This window comes from Callithrix jacchus, chromosome 5, assembly GCF_049354715.1.
Source record: "Callithrix jacchus isolate 240 chromosome 5, calJac240_pri, whole genome shotgun sequence".
NCBI classification, from domain to species: Eukaryota; Metazoa; Chordata; class Mammalia; order Primates; family Cebidae; genus Callithrix; species Callithrix jacchus.
In genome coordinates, this window is record NC_133506.1 from 104,890,911 (window position 1) to 104,910,540 (window position 19,630).

The 19,630-nt window shown below is 54.5% G+C and overlaps 3 protein-coding genes across 35 annotated transcripts in view; 2 read left to right on the forward strand and 1 right to left on the reverse strand.

Annotated features, from left to right (window-relative positions):
- Positions 1 to 1,004: 1,004 nt before the first annotated feature.
- Positions 1,005 to 5,153, forward strand: RAB34 (RAB34, member RAS oncogene family). Of its 15 annotated transcripts, XM_078373990.1 has the most exons (12): positions 1,291 to 1,353; position 1,610; positions 2,156 to 2,233; positions 2,454 to 2,545; positions 3,385 to 3,450; positions 3,541 to 3,642; positions 3,734 to 3,798; positions 3,933 to 3,984; positions 4,161 to 4,242; positions 4,316 to 4,406; positions 4,538 to 4,645; positions 4,727 to 5,153. In XM_078373990.1, the coding sequence occupies exons 1-12, from the start codon at positions 1,310 to 1,312 to the stop codon at positions 4,792 to 4,794; spliced, it is 849 nt and encodes a 282-aa protein (XP_078230116.1). In that variant the 5' UTR covers positions 1,291 to 1,309; the 3' UTR covers positions 4,795 to 5,153. The 15 variants fall into 15 exon arrangements, with proteins under 15 accessions (XP_035156832.1, XP_078230116.1, XP_008995438.1 ...); XM_008997190.5 differs by lacking the exon at position 1,610 and having other exon boundaries at positions 2,021 to 2,233; positions 3,382 to 3,450; positions 4,502 to 4,645; XM_078373986.1 differs by lacking the exon at position 1,610 and having other exon boundaries at positions 2,021 to 2,233; positions 3,382 to 3,450.
- A 3,721-nt stretch (positions 5,154 to 8,874) lies between these two features.
- On the forward strand, positions 8,875 to 17,085 carry PROCA1 (protein interacting with cyclin A1). Of its 14 annotated transcripts, XM_035300953.3 has the most exons (7): positions 9,824 to 10,010; positions 11,165 to 11,305; positions 13,804 to 13,890; positions 15,012 to 15,077; positions 15,765 to 15,900; positions 16,177 to 16,305; positions 16,398 to 17,085. In XM_035300953.3, exons 4-7 carry the CDS (start codon positions 15,038 to 15,040, stop codon positions 17,050 to 17,052), a joined length of 960 nt encoding a protein of 319 aa, XP_035156844.3. In that variant the 5' UTR covers positions 9,824 to 10,010; positions 11,165 to 11,305; positions 13,804 to 13,890; positions 15,012 to 15,037; the 3' UTR covers positions 17,053 to 17,085. The 14 variants fall into 14 exon arrangements, with proteins under 14 accessions (XP_078230110.1, XP_054112148.2, XP_035156837.3 ...); XM_078373984.1 differs by lacking the exons at positions 9,824 to 10,010; positions 11,165 to 11,305 and adding an exon at positions 8,875 to 9,016; XM_035300946.3 differs by lacking the exons at positions 9,824 to 10,010; positions 11,165 to 11,305 and adding an exon at positions 9,156 to 9,411 and having other exon boundaries at positions 15,009 to 15,077.
- A 1,442-nt stretch (positions 17,086 to 18,527) lies between these two features.
- Positions 18,528 to 19,630, reverse strand: part of SUPT6H (SPT6 homolog, histone chaperone and transcription elongation factor) — a 42,003-nt gene continuing 40,900 nt past the window's right edge. For all 6 annotated transcript variants that reach the window (XR_013535809.1, XR_013535810.1, XM_008997181.4 and 3 more), the window contains one exon: positions 18,528 to 19,320. Coding sequence is in view for 4 of the 6 variants with exons in the window: in XM_008997181.4 (XP_008995429.1) it covers positions 19,134 to 19,320 (187 nt within the window). In the remaining 2 variants the exon portion in view is untranslated. The remainder of the gene's footprint in view (positions 19,321 to 19,630) is intronic.

Sequence of the window (19,630 nt, forward strand, 5' to 3'; positions counted from 1 at the left end):
CAAGCGGAAAGAACACATTTAGATTGACTCGAGAGTTAGATACAGCTAAGTTCTAGAGTGCTGGAGCAGGATTTGCTCAGTCGAATGCCCTCAGCCAGCATCTGTGGAAACTTGAGGTCCAGAGAGGAATGTGATTAATCGATAACACAGTGATTTGGTGGCAGAAAAAAAATCAAGTCAGGGCCGGGTGCGGTGGCTCACGCCTGTAATCTCGGCACTTTGTAAGGCCGAGGTGGGCGAATTGCTTCGAGCCCAGGAGTTCGAGACCAGCCTAGGCAACATGGTGAAACTTCATCTCTACAAAAAAATACAAAAATTACCCGGGCATGGTGGTGTGTGCCTGTAGTCCCAGTTCCTTGAGAGATTGGGGTGGAAGGATCTCTTGAGCCCAGAAGGTCGAGGCTGCAGTGAGCCATTCCAGCCTGGGTGGCAGAGTGAGACCCTGTCTCAAAAAAAAAAAAAAAATCGAGTCACGAGGGGGACAAATGTCAGAAGTACAAGGAGGCCACACCTGCCCCTCTTCACCTGTCACACTGGCACTCAGTTTTCCTGCATTTCCGATAATGCTCTTGAAGTTCTACGAAAATTCCACACATTTCTCCAAGATTCGCTAGTTCTTCCTGTGAGTAACTTCACTCACAGTCCCCTACCCTAAACTAGTCTTCCCTTCCATGTCCGGGTCATCTTTACATGCTCAAATTCAGCTCCAGACACAGGACAAGGTTTCATAACACTCATGTTTGCTTCTGAGGTGTATGCCAAACCCATCCCCCTTGATCCTTTCTGTCATCCCTCTCCCCTCATAAATCCAGAGACATCCCCTTTGACGGTGAAATTCATTGTGCACTACCCCGTCTTCTATCCGGCAGGACTTTGCAAAGAGAAGTTGTCCTTGGGGGGTAAAGATTCCAATGGGGTCAGTACAATGAACACCCACACCGGAGGGGAGTACCCACCTCCCAGAGCGGAGAGCACCCCAAAGAGCGGAGTTTCCTGATCCACTTGGCCCTTCTTTATCCTCTGTTGAGGGAAGCAGCTTGATCTTCAGCCCTTCCACCTCCCAATCTCCACAGCAGCCTTGAAGGAGAAGATGCCAGATTTCAGACGTCTCTCTCCTCGGTGGGCACCTTATTCTAACCCTGGCAACCCCTTCAAACGCTTCCCCCCTCCCACATCCCAGGGCAGAAGGGCAAACGGGGCAGACTCTGTGAGTCACCTCCTGGGCCTGGAGTTGAGGAGAGAAGCGCCGCCTCTCCTTGGGCCCCTTCTCTCCCCCTTTCCCCTCCCCGCGGGTTCCTGGCATCGCCAGATGCTACGCAGCAGTCTCCGATTCCCCATCACTAATTCAGCTGGGTAAGGTCCCCATGAAGGCGCAGCCCGGCTTAGAAGTGCAGGGGCGAGGAGGCTGGGGAGTTCCTATCTGGATAGGCTCCAGCCTGGCTGGGGGCGGTCCCGGTGCCCGGTGAGGCGTCAGGCGAGGGAGCCTGAGCTGGGCAGCGCAGAGGGGAGGAGAGGAGAGGGAGGCGAGGGCGGGCTGCGAGACCCGCAGCGGCCAGGAGAGGGGCAGGGGGCGGCCTTTCTCCAGGAATTTCCGGGGATCGTGTTACAGCGTTCGCGCAGCCAGAGCGGAGTGGGACGCGAGGCCCTGCAGCCAGACTGGGCCCCTCGCCCCCTCCTCCAGCGGCCTGCGGGCCTTGGCAGCGCCGCCCCTGCGCACACTGACCCCGTGTGGCGGGGCCGCTCTGCGCCCCGGGCCGTTCTGTTATGGTAGGGTCGCCTCAGTCCCGAGATGACGTCGGGTCTCAGCGGCCCCGGGTTATTGTAGGCACTGTCCGGCCCCGCGTAATCGTAGGGTCTGCGCGGGCTCGGCCCCCATCAGACGGGACTCCCCGTCCCCAATTGGCGGCTGAGGAGTCTCCCCGCCCCAGAGTCATCTTCGGGACGCCCAGGGCCCGAGTGATTGTGGGCTCGCCCCGGCCCGGGGTGATTGTTTCATCTCCGTGGCCCGCGGTGGTCGTAGCGTCTCCGAGACCGCGGGCTCCTGTTGGGTCTCCGTGGCCCCGAGTTATAGTCGGGACACCCCGGCCACGGGTGATCGTCGGGTCTCCACGCGCTCGGGTCGCTGGCGCGGATCTGGCCTCGGCTCCTTCTCAAGGCGCCCCGCAAGGCCGCAGGCAGGATGAACATTCTGGCTCCAGTGCGGAGGGACCGCGTCCTGGCGGAGCTGCCCCAGGTAGGCGCCAGGGCCACGTCAGGCTTCTGTCTACAGCCCAGGGTGTGGGCGAGGAGGAGGAGGCGGCACCTGACGAGTTAGAGGACTGGGCCCAGCCCTGCCACCCAGCTAGGCCTGCTGCTTCTGGGTGGTCCCTGCACTCCACCCCTACCCGGGCTGCTTGGCTGTGGGAAAGGGCCAGGAGCCGGAAGCTACATTCTCTATCATCCCTCCCACTAAGTGCCTGAGGAAGGAGGCCGCTTTGCACGTGCACAAAGACTTCCACCCTCGCGTCACCTGCGCCTGCCAGGAGCACCGGACAGGCACCGTGGGGTGAGTTAGGGACACCCATAACAAAGAGAGGAGGTCCCAGGAAACTAGCCTTAGCAAGGGTAAACAACCTCCTTCTTGGGGCTTCATTTCAGCCCCTACCAGCTATATGGTTATTTCCCCTCTTTAAGCCGCTGTGTTCTCTCCTCTCTTTCCAACAAGGTTGTGAGTTCTTTGAGATGGGGTGGGGTAAAGGGTGGCAGCTGGATTCCTGAGTAGAGACTAAGGTGTCTGAGATGGGAAGGTGGTCACCTGCTCAGATCCCCACATAGCATCCATGGAGCCCCAGGGCAGGGATCTTGCTGTGCTTACAGGGATGAGTCTTATTGTGGGTTTTAAAGGTAATACTGATAACAGTTGCCATCATTAACTGAGCATTTGCTGTGTGCCAGGCTGTGTTGGGTACTATCATTATCTTTATTGAATGTAAAAGACCATCACTTAAGATATATTCAGATTTCAGAGATGTTAAAATGGTGGGGGAGGGTGTCTTAGAATATAGGACATTTATCTCATTTTAACCTTCACAACTACCCAATAAAATATATACTAACTTCACTTAAGTGTTGAAACTGAGGCTTAGGGAGGCTAAATAATGTGTCCAAAGTCACACACCTAGTAAGTGTGAGAGCTGAGATTCAAATTCATGTCTCTCTGATGCTGGAGCATAAAACACTCCTCCTCCCTAGCACATCTGTCCAGGCAGCTGCCTGGGACACCTGGTGTCTATAAGTCCCTCAGCTTAGGTGCAGCTACCGTCGTGGACCTAGTCGGGAGCACTGGAACGCCCTAGGGTGAAAGAGCTTTTGCCCACTCCCCTTGCCCACTCTTGTGTCCAGCAGATTTAAGATCTCCAAGGTCATTGTGGTGGGGGACCTGTCAGTGGGGAAGACTTGCCTCATTAATAGGTAAGGGGGTGCTGGAGCTGAACTGGGCAGGGTGGGGCTGAACAGCCCAGGTGGGCTGACTCCAGATTGGAGCATCTGGTAACCTCTCAGGTTCTGCAAAGACATCTTTGATAAGAATTATAAGGCCACCATTGGAGTGGACTTCGAGATGGAACGATTTGAGGTGCTGGGCGTCCCCTTCAGTTTGCAGCTGTGAGTGCTTCCATACCCCTTCCAGCCATCCCTTCCCTCAGCACCCACACCCCCCAGCACACACCTGTGCTTTACTCCTTCTTTCTCCCAGTTGGGATACCGCTGGACAGGAGAGGTTCAAATGCATTGCATCAACCTACTACCGAGGAGCTCAAGGTAAGCGGCTGGGTGAAGTGGGGTAGGCGGGTCTCAGAGTGTACATGGCTTCTCATCTAGAGCTGGAATGATTGGGGAAATGAGCCAGTAGTGGCTTCCCTGTCAACCTGGGGCTGTTTCTGCCACTCTTGCAGCCATCATCATTGTCTTCAACCTGAATGATGTGGCATCTCTGGAACATACCAAGTATGTGAGCATCCTGCAATATAATGGGAGGTTCCAGGAAGAGAGGGTTCAGAACAGAGGGGTGGTCGGGAAGAAGAATGCATATAGGACCAGAGAGGGGGTCACTGGACATATGAATATCAGCGGGAGGGGCCCAGCAGGCTCACTCCTCCCTCACTTTCCACCACCCATGGCAGACAGTGGCTGGCTGATGCCCTGAAGGAGAATGACCCTTCCAGTGTGCTTCTCTTCCTCGTAGGTTCCAAGAAGGACCTGAGTGTGAGTGTGCCAGTGGGGGGACTTCCCATTCTTGGTGAGGGAATGCCCCCCTCTGATTCTGACTTTCCCTCAGACCCCTGCTCAGTATGCACTGATGGAGAAAGACGCCCTCAAGGTGGCCCAGGAGATGAAGGCTGAGTACTGGGCAGTCTCATCTCTCACTGGTGAGTTGGAGGCTTCAGGCCTCTGCTGTGGCACTCCTGCCTGCCTCTCCTGTCACTGCTACACCTCCAGCTGTGCTCTATGCCCCAATTCCCAGCACTGTTCCTGAGCACCTATCTGCTGCTTGTGTCAGGTGAGAATGTCCGAGAATTCTTCTTCCGTGTGGCAGCACTGACCTTTGAGGCCAATGTCCTGGCTGAGCTGGAGAAATCAGGGGCCCGACGCATTGGGGATGTTGTCCGTGAGTGCCTGCCTGGTTGAGGGTGGCAGAGGGCACAGTGAGTCTCCGATCCTGCTTCACATATTTTCCATCCTTCTATAGGCATCAGCAGTAATGACAGCAACCTCTACCTAACTGCCGGCAAGAAGAAGCCCACATGTTGCCCATGAGAGGTTGAGGAGACTGTTCAGAGACTGCCCAGCCCTGGGGTACTGTGCCACCTTCATTCCCCCAGAGCTTGACCCCTGGACATTTGCACTGACTTTATCCAGACCAAAGAGCTGCCTCTTGGTGGCAATATCCCCAGAGGGGTAGCTGGGACCATGCTAGTCACTTCCTGCCCCCAGGCACCGTGCCAAAGACTGGATGCCCCCTACTCCTCAGGGGACTCTTCAGGGTGCCCAGCAGTAGAGGGGGAAAGTGTCCCCTGTTCTTTTGCTCAGCCTGCTGAACGCTTTGTGTATGAGAATGCCTAATGATTCCAGCCTCTCACTGTGCCTTTATGCATTAAAATTTCTTTCTTACGACACTTTAGGGGCTGGAGTTCTTTTTTGGGGATGAGGAATATGGAATGGGCACGACTGTATGGCCATCTTGGTACTGGACCCCCCGTGGGGATGCTATGCTGGCCACTATGGGCCCCTGGGAAGGTTCAGGTAGGCTGGGAGCTGAAAGTCAGTTTGGGGGCTGCACCAGGCCCTCACGGGGTGAGGTCTGAATGGCTGGCTTTGAGACCCCTTTCCCCTGATCCTTTCCCCACACATGCTTATACCCAAATTTTCACCACTGGGGAATCTTTTTCATTTTTTTCACCTTTTTCTTGCCTTCCCTTTAAGCAATACTTTTCCAGGCCATGCGTGGTGGCTCACGCCTGTAATCTCAGCACTTTGGGAGGCCAAGGCGGGTGGATAAGCAGGTCAGGAGATCAAGACCATCCTGGCCAACATGGTGAAACGGTGTCTCTACTAAAAATGCAAAAATTAGCTGGGCGTGGTGGCAGGCTTCTGTAATCCCAGCTATTCGGGATTTACAGGAGAATAGCTTGAATCAGGGAGTTGGAGGTTGCAGTGAGCTGAGATCGTGCCACTCCACTCTAGCCTGGTAACAGAGCGAGACTCCATCTCAAAAAAAAAAGGCTGGATGAGGTGGCTCACACCTGTAATCCCAGCACTTTGGGAGGCCAAGGCAGGTGGAACATGAGGTCAGGAGTTCAAGACCAGCCTGACGAAACCCTGTCTCTACAAAAAAATAAAAAAGAAAGACTTTTCCAGCCTGATTGGCGCAGTGGTTCTTGCTTGTTATCTCAGCACTTTGGGAGGCCAAGGCAGGTGGATCATTTGAATTCAGGAGTTCAAGACCATCCTGGCCAACAAGGTGAAACCCCATCTCTACTAAAAATACCAAAAAATTAGTTGGGTGTGGTGGCACACGCTTGTAGTCCCAGCTACTAGGAAGGCTGAGGCAGGAGAATTGCTTGAACCCAGGAAGCAGAGATTGCAGTGAGCCGCGATTGAGCCACTGCACTACAGCCTGGGCGACTGCAAGGCTGTGTCTCAAAAAAAAAAAGGAAAAGGAAAAGAAATACTTTTCCAAAGGAAACAAAGAAGTGATTGAGTTTTGGATTTGTCGTTGTTGTGTTGTTTTTGTTGTTGAGGGGTTGACCACACAGTCCAGGGAGGATAGGGACCCTGGCTCTAATTCAGAAGGACCTGAGTTTGAATGTTTGAATCCTTGCTGTCCACTCAGTATGAGAATGCAGGCAAATCACTTATCCTCTGGGCCTCAATTTCCTCATCTGATAATACTGAGTTCATGAGGTCATAAGGATAAAATAAGATAAAGTACTAACATACACACATAAGATGAGCTCAAAAAACCTTCGTTATTATTATTTTTTTTGAGACAGAGTTTCACTCCTAGTTACCCAGGCTGGAGTGCAATGGCTCGATCTCTGCTCACCGCAACCTCTGCCTTCTGGGTTCAAGCAATTCTCCTGCCTCAGCCTCCCGAGTAGCTGGGATTACAGGCGTGCATCACCATGCCCAGCTAATTCTGTATTTTTAGTAGAGATGGGGTTTCACCTTGTTGACCAGGATGGTCTCGATCTCTTGACCTCGTGATCCACCCGCCTCGGCCTCCCAAAGTGCTGTGATTATAGGCGTGAGCCACCGCGCCCGGCCAATTTTTGTATTCTTAGTAGAGACGGGGTTTCACCAAATTGGCCAGGCTGGTCTTGAACTCCTGACCTCGTGATCCACCTGCCTGGGCCTCCCAAAGTGCTGAGATTACAGGTGTGAGCCACCTTGCCTGGCAAACCATTAACTATCATTTTTGTTTATCAACTTTTGTATGGGGAAGGGTGACCAAGACCCTGGCTCCTTGTTGACATCTGACCTGGAGTTCCAGAATAGCTGTAAGTACCTCAGACATCTGGGTCAACAAGGGAGGACTTATGGCCTTGTGTCATCCTGGGAGTCTAAGGAGGGTCCAGGTCAGAAGGCAGATTCTGGCTCCAAGTCGGCAAGTGCTCTGTTCCATGCCCGGTTCCATTCTCACCAGGATGGATGGCTTTTCTGGACACTTCCCGTCCTGGCTTCCCCTCCCTTGCAGTTCCTAGACTCCCTAGAGCTACCAAGGGAAGGAGGGGCTGGGCAGCAGCCCTACCCAATCTGGACTTGGGTCTGGAGGAAAATGAAGGTGGGGATCAGGCAGAGCAACAGCAGCAGCAGAGATGTGGATGATGGTGGAAAAAAACATGTGAAGTCCATCCTTTTCCCTCCTCTCCATCTTGACTTTGGAAGCTGGTGCAGAGAGAAATGGAGGGGTGTGAGGCATGGAATGTGGGTGATGTGGCGATAACTTCTTTTCACATTCTCGTCATCATTTTTTCCATGTCTGCTCCCTCGCAGCCCTGTGCTCCTCACCCTTGCCTTGCCTGTTATCAGATGTGTTGTGTGTGAAGCCAGCACCACAGTCCAGGTGTGTGTGGTGTTTGTGCTGCACCGGGTGTGCGAGTTCTGTGTTCTGTGTGCATGCTGTATTAGTCTGTGTGTGGTTGAGTAGATTTTTTGTGTGCTGTGAGATATGTGCATGTGCAGAGTGTGTATGTTGTACCTGAGGGGATGAGGTTCCTATGAATGCAGCTGGCCCTGTTCTCGGGACAAGCTTACAGAGACAGAACGGAGTCTCTTTTTTTTTTGAAACTGAGTCCCGTTCTGCTGCCCAGGCTGGAGTGCCATGGCCAGGTCTTGGCTCACTGCAACCTCCGCCTCCTGGGTTCAAGTGATTTTCCTGCCTCAGCCTCCTGAGTAGCTTGGATTACAGGAATGCCCAACCACACCCAGCTACTTTTTTATATTTTTAGTAGGGACGGGGTTTCTCCGTGTTAGGCTGGTCTCGAATTCCTGACCTCAGGTGATCCACCCGCCTCGGCCTCCCAAAGTGTTGGGATTACACGCATAAGCCACCACGCCTGGCCTGAACCAACTCTCTAGCGGGCATTATTGTCTCTGGAACAGGGTGTCCCATAGGGGCCGGGGGCGGGAACGCTGCGGGGTGGCGCTGGGGCTGGGAGCCCACATCAGGTTTTCACCCGGGGGTTAGGCTTTGGGAGAGGCCTGTGGACAAAGTGAGGGAAGCCCGACCTCCTCCGTAGACGGAGGGACCTCGAAACCAGGACCGTGGGGTGGAGATGGCGACGCCCGGAGGCCCTCGCTCGCCGGCGGGCAGAAGTGGGTGTGCCGCGGGGTTCCCGAGGGTCGGCGGGGCGGGGAGCGGGCGGGTATCAGGTTTCGAAATGCAAGCCTGGAGTCTGAAAGTCTGAAGTCCTGTTTGCCTCGGAAGATGTCTCCCACCCACTGCCTGCGTTCGCCATTGTCCCTGATCGCTTCCCTGGACTGGCCCCTCACCCAACCCTGCCATCTTAACTGTTCTTATGATAATGTAAATACCTCTCACTCGACCCTGCCATTGTAATCGAACTTGCGGTCATGTATACTCCTTGCCCCCTACCCCCCACCGCTGTAACTGATCTTACTCTGTAACACCCCCGCCCCCAAAAACTACCCAAACCTATAACACCAACTCCTTTCCCACTGCCCTTTGCTAATGCCCTTTTCGGCTTTAGCCCACCTGCACCCAAGTGAATAAACAGCCATGTTGCTCACACCAAGCCTGTTTGGAAGGTCTCTTGATCCAAAGCGCGCGGTTTTTCAAAAGCCGGAGTGTGCGGTTTAGAGAATGGCTGGGGCGGGGCTAAGAATGGGGCTGGGACAAGGATCGGTGTAAGGCTAACAGCTGGGGCTACGATCTGGAGGCAGGGTTAAAATCTGGGGTTTGGACTGCGATCTGGAACCAGGGATGGATGGTGAGCGCTGGGCCTGTAAAGCTAAGGTCTGCGATAAACGATAAGTTCTAGGGTTACGGGGAGAACAAAGAGGGGCCTGGGAGGTGCCGGGAGGCCCCGGATGAAGAACGCGGCTGACGCAGAGCCCCGGGCTGGGGAGACCACGCAGCTGGGGCGGGGCGGGGCGGGGCAGGCGGGCGGGGGCTGAGCCAGAATGAGTCGGAGTTTGGGCTAGGTGGGGTCGAAGCCTAGACTGGAGTTCATGGCTGGGCCAAGGGCTCGACCTGGCAGAGGCTCGGGGTTGGACTTCACAGAAGAGACCTGTGGAGACGAAAACTTCGGCGGAGAGTGATGTGGGTCAGAACTACGCTCACAACTGAAAGGTGGACTAAGGAAAAGACCGAGCCCAAGGCCCGCTCGTGGGATGTGAGACGGCGCCGCTGTAAGAGGGTCTGGGGCGTGGCGTGGCGCGGCTTGGCTCGTGTACCCCGGGGTGGTGCACGTGGGAGGCGGGGGCCCAGGGCTGAGCCGGGGGCGGGCTTGCGTCGAGCCGCGGGCCAATGATTGAGAGCTGGGGACCTGCGCCTTGCTGTGCCGCCTGTGGGTTGGGCTGGAAGTCTGGGCTGTCGGACTGGGAGGCACCGCGGGGTCCTACCCGCGGGCTCTGGCCGCTGCTTTTGAAGTGCGGGTCTTGGCTGGGGCCCATGGACTAGCGCCCACCCCGACGCCGGGGCGGGAGCGGGCCGTTCCATCGACCCTGAGGGTGGACCAAGGAATCTGGGGGTTCCACGCGTGACATCACAATTGCCTCTGTGGGGGCGAGGCCAGAGAGGCATTTCCTAGGAGACGCGGGCGCACTGCCCCTCCCTTGCTTCCCCCTTTTCCCTCTTTCCTAGTTTCTTCCGTCCCCTTTCTTCTTCCCTCCCTTCCCTCCCTACTCCTTTTGACTGCTCTGGTGCCCACCCCCTGTGCCTCAAGGGCGGGGAGAGCCCCTCGGCCCCGCAGGACACAGGGAGGATTCTGTACAGATGAGCATCACCTGTGAGTTTTGAGTTAGGCATCTGCGCGCCGATTAACATCTCGCAGGGAAAGAACACCATAAGCCTCCCACTTCCTTTCACCCTATCACCCTCCTCATTCATTGTGCAGTGTCAGTCACTCGCTGCAAGAGCTCTGGACTGCTGCTGGTCAGAGCTCTCCTGTCCTCTGGAACTAAAGAGCAGATTGCTTTTCTCACCTCTGAAGAGAGTTACTAAATTCATCTCCCCTTTTGCCCCTCCTCCCCTGGTCTCCTTTGGAGACACAGCTGATGGGTGTCTGAAGTCCTGGGGAGCTAGTCAGTGAAGAGTAAACAGGCTCTGACCCTGCATGTGCGCCTCTTTCATGGTGGCTCCTGAAAGAGCAAGGCAGAGTAGTTTTGGTTCCTCACCCTGGCTGGGGCCCCTGCGGCATTGGCAGTGTTGGGGCTGAGAAGCAGGTGTAGTAGGAAGTGATGACTGGAAGGACAGGTGTTTTTGTTGTTGTTTGTTTTGTTTTGAGACGCAGTCTCACTCTGTCGCCCAGGCTGGAGTGCAGTAGCACGATCTCCGCTCAGTGCAACTTGCAATTCCTGGGTTCAGGCGATTCATGCCTCAGCCTCCTGAGTAGCTGGGACTACGGGTGTGTGCCGCCACACCTGGCAAATTTTTTGATTTTGAGTAGAGACAGGACTTCATCATGTTGACTATGCTGGTCTCAAACTCCTGACCTCAAGTGACCCACCTGCCTCGGCCTCCCAAAGTTCTGGGATTATAGGCACGAGCCACTGCACCAGGCCTGTAAGGACAAGGTTTTGCATATGGAGATGAATGTGTTTTATTTTATTTTATTTATTAATTTTGAGATGGAGTTTCACTCTTGCTGCTCAGGCTGGAGTGCAGTGGCGCAATCAGAACTCACTACAACCTCCACCTCCTGGGTTCAAGCAGTTCTAACTGTCTCAGCCTCCTGAGCATCTGGGATTACAGGCACCTGCCACTGTGCCCGACTATTTTTAGTAGAGACGGGGTTTCACCATGTTGGCCAGGTTGGTCACAAACTCCTTCCTGAGTTCAGGCAGTCTGCCAGCCTCAGCCTCCCAAAGTGCTGGGATTACAGGTGTGAGCTACCGTGCCCGGCCAGTTTATTTTTTAAGACAGTCTCACTCTGTTGCCCAGGTTGGAGTGCTATGGCGTTCTCAGCTCACTGCAACCTCCACCTCGCCGGCTGACTCAAGCAGAATGTGGTTTTAAGGCTTGGCTATGGAGCTTCATATACAGAATGACCCTTTGTTTACAGTCATGTGTCCCCAGCCAACAGTAAGTAGGGCAGAAAGAGCATAGGCTATGGAACCAGGAAGACCTGGGTTTGAATCCTGCCTCTGCCATCTATTAACATACATCTTGGGACAAATTACTTATTCTGAGTGTCTGTGTTCTCATCCGTAGACTGGGGCTGTGGTGGAGATTTAGAATCAAAGGCATATATTTTAGTTGAGACAAGGTCTCACTCTTTTGCCCAGGCTGGAGTGCAATGATGCGATCATGGCTTACTGCAGCCTCTAATTCCCTGGGCTCAGGTGATCCTCCCACCAAAGCCTCCCAAGTAGTTGGGACTACAGGTGCACACCACTAGCCAGCTAGTATTTTTTTTTTTTTTTTGAGACGGAGTTTCGCTCTTGTTACCCAGACTGGAGTGCAATGGCGCGATCTTGGCTCACCGCAACCTCCGCCTTCTGGGTTCAAGCAATTCTCCTGCCTCAGCCTCCCGAGTAGCTGGGACTACAGGTGTGCACCACCATGCCCAGCTAATTTTTGTATTTTTAGTAGAGACGGGGTTTCACCTTGTTGACCAGGATGGTCTCGATCTCTTGACCTCGTGATCCACCCGCCTCGGCCTCCCAAAGTGCTGGGATTATAGGCGTGAGCCACCTGGCCTCAGCTAATATTTTTTTGCAGCGATGGGGTTTTGCCATGTTGCCCAGGTTGGTCTCGTGGCTCGTGATCTTCCCGCCTCAGACTCCCAAAATGATGGGATTACAGATTTATGTAATTTCTTTTCTTTCTTTTTTTTTTTTTTTTTGAGACAGAGTCTCACTCTGTTGCCAGGCTCCAGGCTGGAGTGCAGTGGCAGAATCTCAGCTCACTGCAACCTCTGCCTCCTGGGTACAAGCAATTCTCCTGCCTCAGCCTCCCGAGTAGCTGGGACTACAGGCATACGACCACCACGCCCAGTTAATTTTTGTATTTTTAGTAGAGATGAGGTTTCACCATGTTGGCCAGGATGGTCTCGATCTCTTGACCTTGTGATCCACCCGCCTTGGCCTCCCAAAGCGCTGGGATTACAGGGTTGAGCCATCGCGCCTGGCTGATTTATGTAATTTCATTGGTGGATGTTGGAAACATGGAATTTGATGAAATTATCCAGGATATGCTTTTGTAGAGTCTTCTGAGGAGGCCACCAAGACAGAACTCTGGTAATCACCAATTTAAGGTGTACAGCAAAACAAGAGGAGATAGCAAAGGAAATAGGGAAGAACTAAAGAGCTAGTTAGAGAAGAAAGAGAAAGATGAGGTCTGCCATGGAAGCCCAAGGATCAGTTTGCAGAAGAAAGAGATTCATTTGTCAACAGGGTCAAATGAGATGAGACAAGAAGGCCACTGGGTTTGGCTACTGGGAAACTGCTGGTGGCCTTTGCCAAAGCTATTCACATGGAGGGGTTGATGGCTGCCATGTTGCAGGAGGCTGGAGGAGAAGAGGTCAGCTCACTGAGCTCACTGAAGGTAGGGACTGGGCCTCTTTTCTAGTGCTGAGTGAAGCCACCCAACATACGTCCTCTAAATGAATGAGTGAATCAATTTGGATTGAGAGGGGGATATGCAGTTGCAGGTGAAACAGGATTGACAGAGTGTTTTGTTTAATGATGTTTATAGCCTGTAAGCCAGTAAAAACGGAGAAGGTGTCAATTCTGGCTGGGACTTAAAATATAGATGCTTTGGGCATGAGGGAGGAGGGACACCCTTTCCCGGGGAAGAAAAGTTGATGAGGGATGGAGCTTCCACAGATAATGCCAGTGAAATTATCTGCTGAGAGAAACAGTGGTTGTAGGAGTTTCCGGGAAGTGCTTAAAGTCATTCATTCATTCATTCACTCGTTTGTTTCACAAATTTTGAGTACTGGCTGTGCTGTGGAAAACAGGTGGAGGACCTGGTCAGGGACTTGTAGGAGGATGACCAAGAGCCATGAAGGCCTGCTGAAGACCCCAAGCAATCAGCTTCTCTTCCTTAAGCAGGCCTCAAGTCCAGTGGCTCAAGGGACAAAGCTAGTTGTGGGACGGAAAGGCATAGGGACAGACTTGTCTTGTGGTTGCTGATGGCTGAGGGAGCTGCTGCCCCTGTTGGAGGTCTGCTCAGGGTCACCCTCTGTTCAAGCTCCACACACCCTGGGATAGTTTCTGGAGCTGTCCCTCCTTGCCTAGACCCTGGCTGGCTCCTGTTAATCACTCTAACTCTAGTGATGCTCCTTCCAAGAAGTCTTCCGTAATCCCCCATCCTCCTTTCCAGTCTTGGTAGGTGGCCCTTGTCCTGTGCTACTACCATTTCCCTCTCTGTCAGCATCTGTATCACACTATTGTCATGAACTTCCCCTGTATCCCTTTCCCCTCCCACAACCCCTCAAAAGCAGGGACTGTTGTTTTATCTCTGCATCTCCAGGATGCAGCGGGGACCTGACAAGTGGCGCTTCTTGGGATATGTTTGGTGAATAAACGGCACAGGGAGGGGGCTGCTGCCACTACTGCCACTCTGTCCTCTCTCAGATGTAAACAGGTTTCCCAGTTGGGAGAGAGGACATCTGCTGGCCGATGTGACATCCAGCACTTGTGTGTCTACCGTCTCCTCTGAAGGTGGGTCCAGGAGACCTTTGACCCAGCGGGCCCCCATCACCCCTCACCTGGGAAAGCTGGCAGCCGGTGGGAGTTTGGCCCTGAGTCAGGGAGGGAGGGAAGTGTTTGGTCCTGAAGGGTTATCCAGCTGTCCCATCCTCAACCCATCCCCTACAGATGCCAGAGGGACCCCTTTCTCGGGCCACAATCACCCTATTCCTTTGTATAGCACTAGGACACATAAGTATCTTTGATATATGTGAATTGAGTCCTCCCAACAACCTTGCAAAATAGGTATGACCACCATCCCATTTTGTGGATAAGGAAACTGAAGGCTCAGGGAAATAAAGGAATTTGCCCTAGGCCACATGACTAGTAAGTGACAGACCCATGACTTGGGCTCAGGCCTGACTCTAAGTTCAGGGCACTTTGCCACTATGCTGCCCTTTGGCCCAGCTCAGCAGTGGTGAGGGAGGCTGAGCTGGTGGTGAAGTACAAGGGTCCTGCCATGCACTGTGCCTTCCTCATCTCCCCTGGAGATTAAGGGTACAGGACGGGAGGAAAGAGATACAGAGATCACCACATGGGTAAGCAGTGTAGTGAGGTCCCACAACTTCACAGCCTTGTGTGGGGAAGGGAAGGAAGGAGAAATGTGGGTAAGCCTCAGGCCAAGCTGCTGGCTCACCTCTCAGCATTGTGAGGCCACTTGGACTCACATCCACAGCCTGGGCTCATTCCTGGCTGGTGGCCAGTATGAGGTTTCACCCTAGTTCCACTCCTCCTGGGGGCTGGCCAAGGCACAATCCTCACGGCCTCTTTGAGGGTAAGCCAGCCATAGGACCCCAGGCCAGTGCCTGCTCCCTCCCTCCCCCAGGGGTGCCAGGGAACCTGAGGTAAGGTCCCTTGTCCTCTGGTAAGAGATCGTGGGCTGTGAGAGGCAGAGTCGTCTCTTGGGCTTACCTTTGAGACAGTGCCAGGAGGGGACAGCCAGTGGTAGATGAGGGCCTCAGGCAGGGTCAGAGGAGAGGCAGTGGGGGTAGACCTAGGAAACTCTCCTGTCTCTAGGACTGGCATTGAGCTGAGCAAGATGTGGGGGCCTTCCTACAGGGCTCTTCCTTAACCCCGAATTCTCACCCCAGCAGCTTCTTCCTGTGCCCTGGGAAAGGGGATGTGGTCTCTGCGCTGCCTAAAAGGGTGCCCAGGCTGGGGTAGGTCGGTTGAAAGCCTGGAGCTCTAGGGACTGGGGAAGAGCATGGGAACATGCTGAGTGAAGAGCAGGGGGAAGGATGAAGAAGAGGGGATGGGAAGGGAGGACAGTGAGAAAAGTATCAGGTGGGAGGAGAAAAGGGGCTTAGAGGAGATGGGAGGAGGGGGAAATGGGGAAGGAAGGACCAGTCCAAAGCTAATGAGCATGATGCAGGCCTTAGCTCCTGGCCAGGCTGTGAGGGGTCAGAGTGGGACAGGGCAGGTGTAGGAACTGAGGATGCTGCGGCTCTGCTGCTCCTGGAGCTCCGGGGTGCCATGGTAGGAGGGCCTTCTCCTACCAGGTGCCTTGTAGAGCAGGGCCGCCACTCACTTTGGGCAGCTGGGTGAGGGGCAGGCAGGAGCTGCTGGAGGCCTCCCACTGGAGGGAGAGAATGGAAGGAACAGGGAGTCACAGGACAGTGGGGGCTTGTGAGGACCTCCTGTGTATTAGACATGGAACCAGACATTTTGCTGGGACCTGGGGTTACTCTGAGGCTGTTACTACTGCTGAAGCAAAATACTTCTTGGGGTGGGGGCAGGTGGGGGCAGCTGGTGGCAGCAGGTGAATTTGGTGAGGTTTTAGCTTGAGCTGTGGGAAGACCGAGAGGTCTGCAGCTGCTGCTGAGTGACCCAGGCCCCTGCCCCCTCAGGTGACTGCAAGGAATCTGACAGGTGCTGCTGGAAACACAAGCAGTGCACTGGGCACATCATCTATCCCTTCGCCTCTGACTGTGGCCACCACAGCCTGCACCGACACTCTGTCAAGCACTGCGACTGTAATTCTAGGTGACACCCCCCCCTCAACTTGGAGAACCCATGGCAGAGCCACGTCCAGACTTTCATTGTGGTCCCCCCTTCAACCTTTGGTTTGCCTCTTCAGCTTTGACCTGGTGCTGCTGGCCCAGCCCCAGCTCTCACCTTGCTCTGCTCTAAGAGCAATGGGGAGGAGGTCTGTTGGCGGCCTGGGCCAGGCCCCGCAGAAGCCCACTGTCCCTAAGACTTCTGGCTCTGGGTCCCTGGGGGAAGTGATGGGAGACAGACTGAGAGTCCCATGTGTGGCAGGCAGAAGGACTGCTCAGAGAATAGCAGCAGCTCCCGGGGCGCTGGCCCAACCTGCTCCCATGTCATCGAGTCCCCTTGCTTTGAGCTCACCCCGGAGGAGGAGCACGTGGAGCGGTTCTGGTATGGCTGGTGAGTGAGCTCCAGTGGGCTAATGGGGAAGGGACCTCTACAGGGCACTGCCCCCACCTGTCTGTCAAACTTCCCGTCCTCCCTCCTCCCAGGTGTGAAAGCTACAGACCTGTCTCTGTGGCAGTGATCCACCATCCCCTTCACCATGAGTGTGGAGCAGATGATGTAAATCAAGAAGAGGAAGAGGAGGAGGAAAGCAAGCCTCCTATCCCGGCGCAGGTGGGGCCCGCCACTGCCTCCCCTGACCTAGGCACCACCATGGCCACTGGTACCCCTGACTCTGCAGCACCCATCACCATCTGGCGCTCTGAGAGCCCCACAGGGAAGGGTCAGGGCAGCAAGGTGATCAAGAAGGTAAAGAAGAAAAAGGAAAAAGAGAAAGACAAGGAGGAGGGCACGGATGAGAAGGCAAAGCTAAAAAAAAAAGCCAAGAAGGGCAAATTGACTAAGAAGAAAAGCCCAGTTAAATCAGAGCCTTCCCCTCCAGACGTGAGCCGATCATTAAGCCCAAGACAGCTGGCCAGGATGTCCGAGTCCAGCCCAGAAAGCCGGGAAGAGCTGGAGAGTAAGGACAGTTACAGTGGCCGGGGGCAGGGGGAACTGTCCAGCGAGGATAATGTGGAATGGTTATCACCCAGGAAGAAAGAGAACACAGTACAGGCCAAGAAGACAGGGGCAAAGCCCTCACAAACCAGGAAGGTAAACAAGAGAAAATCTCCCCCAGGATCAAACCCCAATCTCAGTTGAGGCCAGGGTGCAGAATAAATGCCATAGAGCCTGTGGCTGGTCCCCTGCTTGTTCTCTCCCTCCAACCTGGCTGTTTCTTGGGGAGCAGAGGGTGGGCTCAGGGCTGCAGGGGTTTCTCAAAGGCAATCTGCTTTCACAAGAAAGCCCATGGGAAGGCAGGCGGGAAGGAAAGGAAGGGGCACAGCCGTGTTTCTTCCTCACACCCTAGGACAAGGGTAAACAAGTAGTGGGAAGGAGAGCTTCCCCTCTCTCCTGGGAGAGACTGGTCTGTGTGAAATCCATTTCTGGGACAGGCAGTACTGTCTGCAGCGACACCCCCAAAAAACAGAACTTTTGAACCCACTCTATGCCACTGTGCCTGGCCCTTCCCTCCTCTAAGTGGCTCTGAGGAAGGTGCTCATAGTACCACTGGGAACTGACCTTCCCAGCTGATGTGGTCCAGCTCCTGGACTGAGGAAGGTGCTTATAGTACCACTGGGAACTGACCTTCCCAGCTGATGTGGTCCAGCTCCTGGACTGAGGAAGGTGCTTATAGTACCACTGGGAACTGACCTTCCCAGCTGATGTGGTCCAGCTCCTGGACTGAGGAAGGTGCTTATAGTACCACTGGGAACTGACCTTCCCAGCTGATGTGGTCCAGCTCCTGGACTCTTGTAGCCCTTTTGTGTTGAAGGGAACAGACCTGAGTTCCTGGCAAAGCAGGTTCCTTTCCCCAGCTCTTGATGAAGAAAAGCAAGGGGAGGGAATACCACGTGTGGGCAGCAGTGGCCTTTTCCGACTTCTCTGTTAAGTCCCAAGCAGAGGAAAGGGAGCCAGAGACCCCACTCTCCCAGCACTGACTCAGAGTGAGACGAAGCCCTTGTGCAGAAACAGGGAGTGCAGGAGTCCAGAATAAAAAATGCAGTGGGGCAGGGACAAAGGGCCAAAGCCAGTGTGTTGGACGGGAGCAGGTGGGCGGGGCCCCATCCTGGGGCAGGAACACCTGACTGCTGGGAGCCTGTCAGAGACCAAGGCCCAGCTGAAAAGAGACGAATGGCAGAGGCTCAAGTTGAGAAACCCAGATTTACTTGTGGTCTTTCTCCAGTATGCTAGAGAAAACCAGCAGGCACGGCGGATGGGGCAGCTGTGCTGTGAGTGAGTGGGTGTACTATAGCGGGTAACATTTGCGAGGTACTAGGCGTTGGGCCAAGGAGCTTGCACAGGCTGCCTCGGTCTTCACAGCAGACGATGAGGCAGGTATCACTATCTCCATGTTACAGCTGAAAGACTGCAGGAGCTGGCACAGGCTCACAGGGCTGGGAAGTAGAGCAGGGATGGGCCCCAGGCAGTATGATGCAGAAGCTGCCTAGTCTATGAATCTCTGCCTCTGATGGATCAGAAGAGGGAGTCAGAAGAGTCCTTTGAGCTCCAAATGCTGCTTTGAAAGCCACCCCTCAAAGAGCCAGAGAGTTGAAGAGAGAGGCTTTGGCAAGGGCTCCGTAGAAACACTGTTTATTCAAATGACAGGCAGGAAGCGGTGGTGGCAGAAGGTGGGAGAGGGCAGCCAGGCAGGGCTGGGCAGGTGAGTGCTGCTTCTCTCTGTCCCTTGCAATCCTGCTTGGACAACTACCTGGCTGTTGGCATCAGGATCAGAAATATTTTCCCTCTTCTCCCTCTTGCCCCAAACTGAATAAATAGCATCCCTCTCCCCATAAGAGCTAGGGGAGACTCGTGCTAAGCTTGGTGCCCCAGTCACAGCCCAGGGTCCAGTGAGGGCAGAAGTTCAAAATGGCTTATAGGGAGAATACAGAACTGTTCCACTCATTCTCACCTTCCTCTTCCTCCTCCCTGCTACACTCCCCTCCCAGCCTGGTCCCAGGACAGGTGGTCAGCGAGGGTCTGGAGTGGGAGAATTGTTGCCTAGCATACACTGAGCTCAAGTTCACAAGGCCATCTAGCCTGTCACCCATCCAGGTTGACCACCAAAGAGAACGTCACTTCACGCCACTTTATGGACAGAAAAGGAGGGGCAGGGAGGGAGGCAGTGGGCGGCCAGGCCTTTCCCAGCCTCAGAGGTAACCAGAGTCCGAGGAGCAGGCCCCCTACCGATCCATCTCGTCCAGGAGTGGGGTGGCATCGCCAGCAATGGACATGGGGGTGCTTTCGATCATGGGGCTGGGGGAGGGCCGAGGTGTCAGCCGTTGCTTCTGTTTCCGCCGTTCTGCCTCCTTCTCCTGCAGCCACTGCTCCGCCATCTTTCCCCAGTCGATGGCTGCATGGCTGTTGGACCTGGGAGGGGAAGAAAAATTTAGATTGGGACTTTGTTAAAAGGAAGTCTTCCCACCAATCACTGGGGAGTATCCACCCTTGCAGAAAGGGACCTCACACCTATGGGCAGCAGCCCCTCTGCTGGGTGAGGCAGATGCAACAGCAGCTGGTTGCCACACTGCCCTCTTCTGTCTTCCCTCAGAAACTAGTGTTCCTGATATATGACATGGTCAGGGCGCTCAGAGGATCCAGAGCACCTGCCTATGCTAAGCCTCTCAGCTTCTTGACAACACCTGCCCCCACTACTGACCTGCACTGTGCCAGCATCCAG

Coding starts and splice junctions, on each gene's coding strand:
- RAB34 (XM_035300941.3), top strand. CDS start 1,091: ATGCCAGATTTCAGACGTCTCTCTCCTCGGTGGGCACCTTATTCTAAC. Junction 4,407..4,537: donor GGCAGTCTCATCTCTCACTG/GTGAGTTGGAGG, acceptor TGCTTGTGTCAG/GTGAGAATGTCCGAGAATTC. Junction 4,646..4,726: donor ACGCATTGGGGATGTTGTCC/GTGAGTGCCTGC, acceptor ATCCTTCTATAG/GCATCAGCAGTAATGACAGC.
- PROCA1 (XM_035300946.3), top strand. CDS start 9,321: ATGTGGGTCAGAACTACGCTCACAACTGAAAGGTGGACTAAGGAAAAG. Junction 13,891..15,008: donor GTCTACCGTCTCCTCTGAAG/GTGGGTCCAGGA, acceptor TTCTCACCCCAG/CAGCTTCTTCCTGTGCCCTG. Junction 16,306..16,397: donor GAGCGGTTCTGGTATGGCTG/GTGAGTGAGCTC, acceptor CCCTCCTCCCAG/GTGTGAAAGCTACAGACCTG.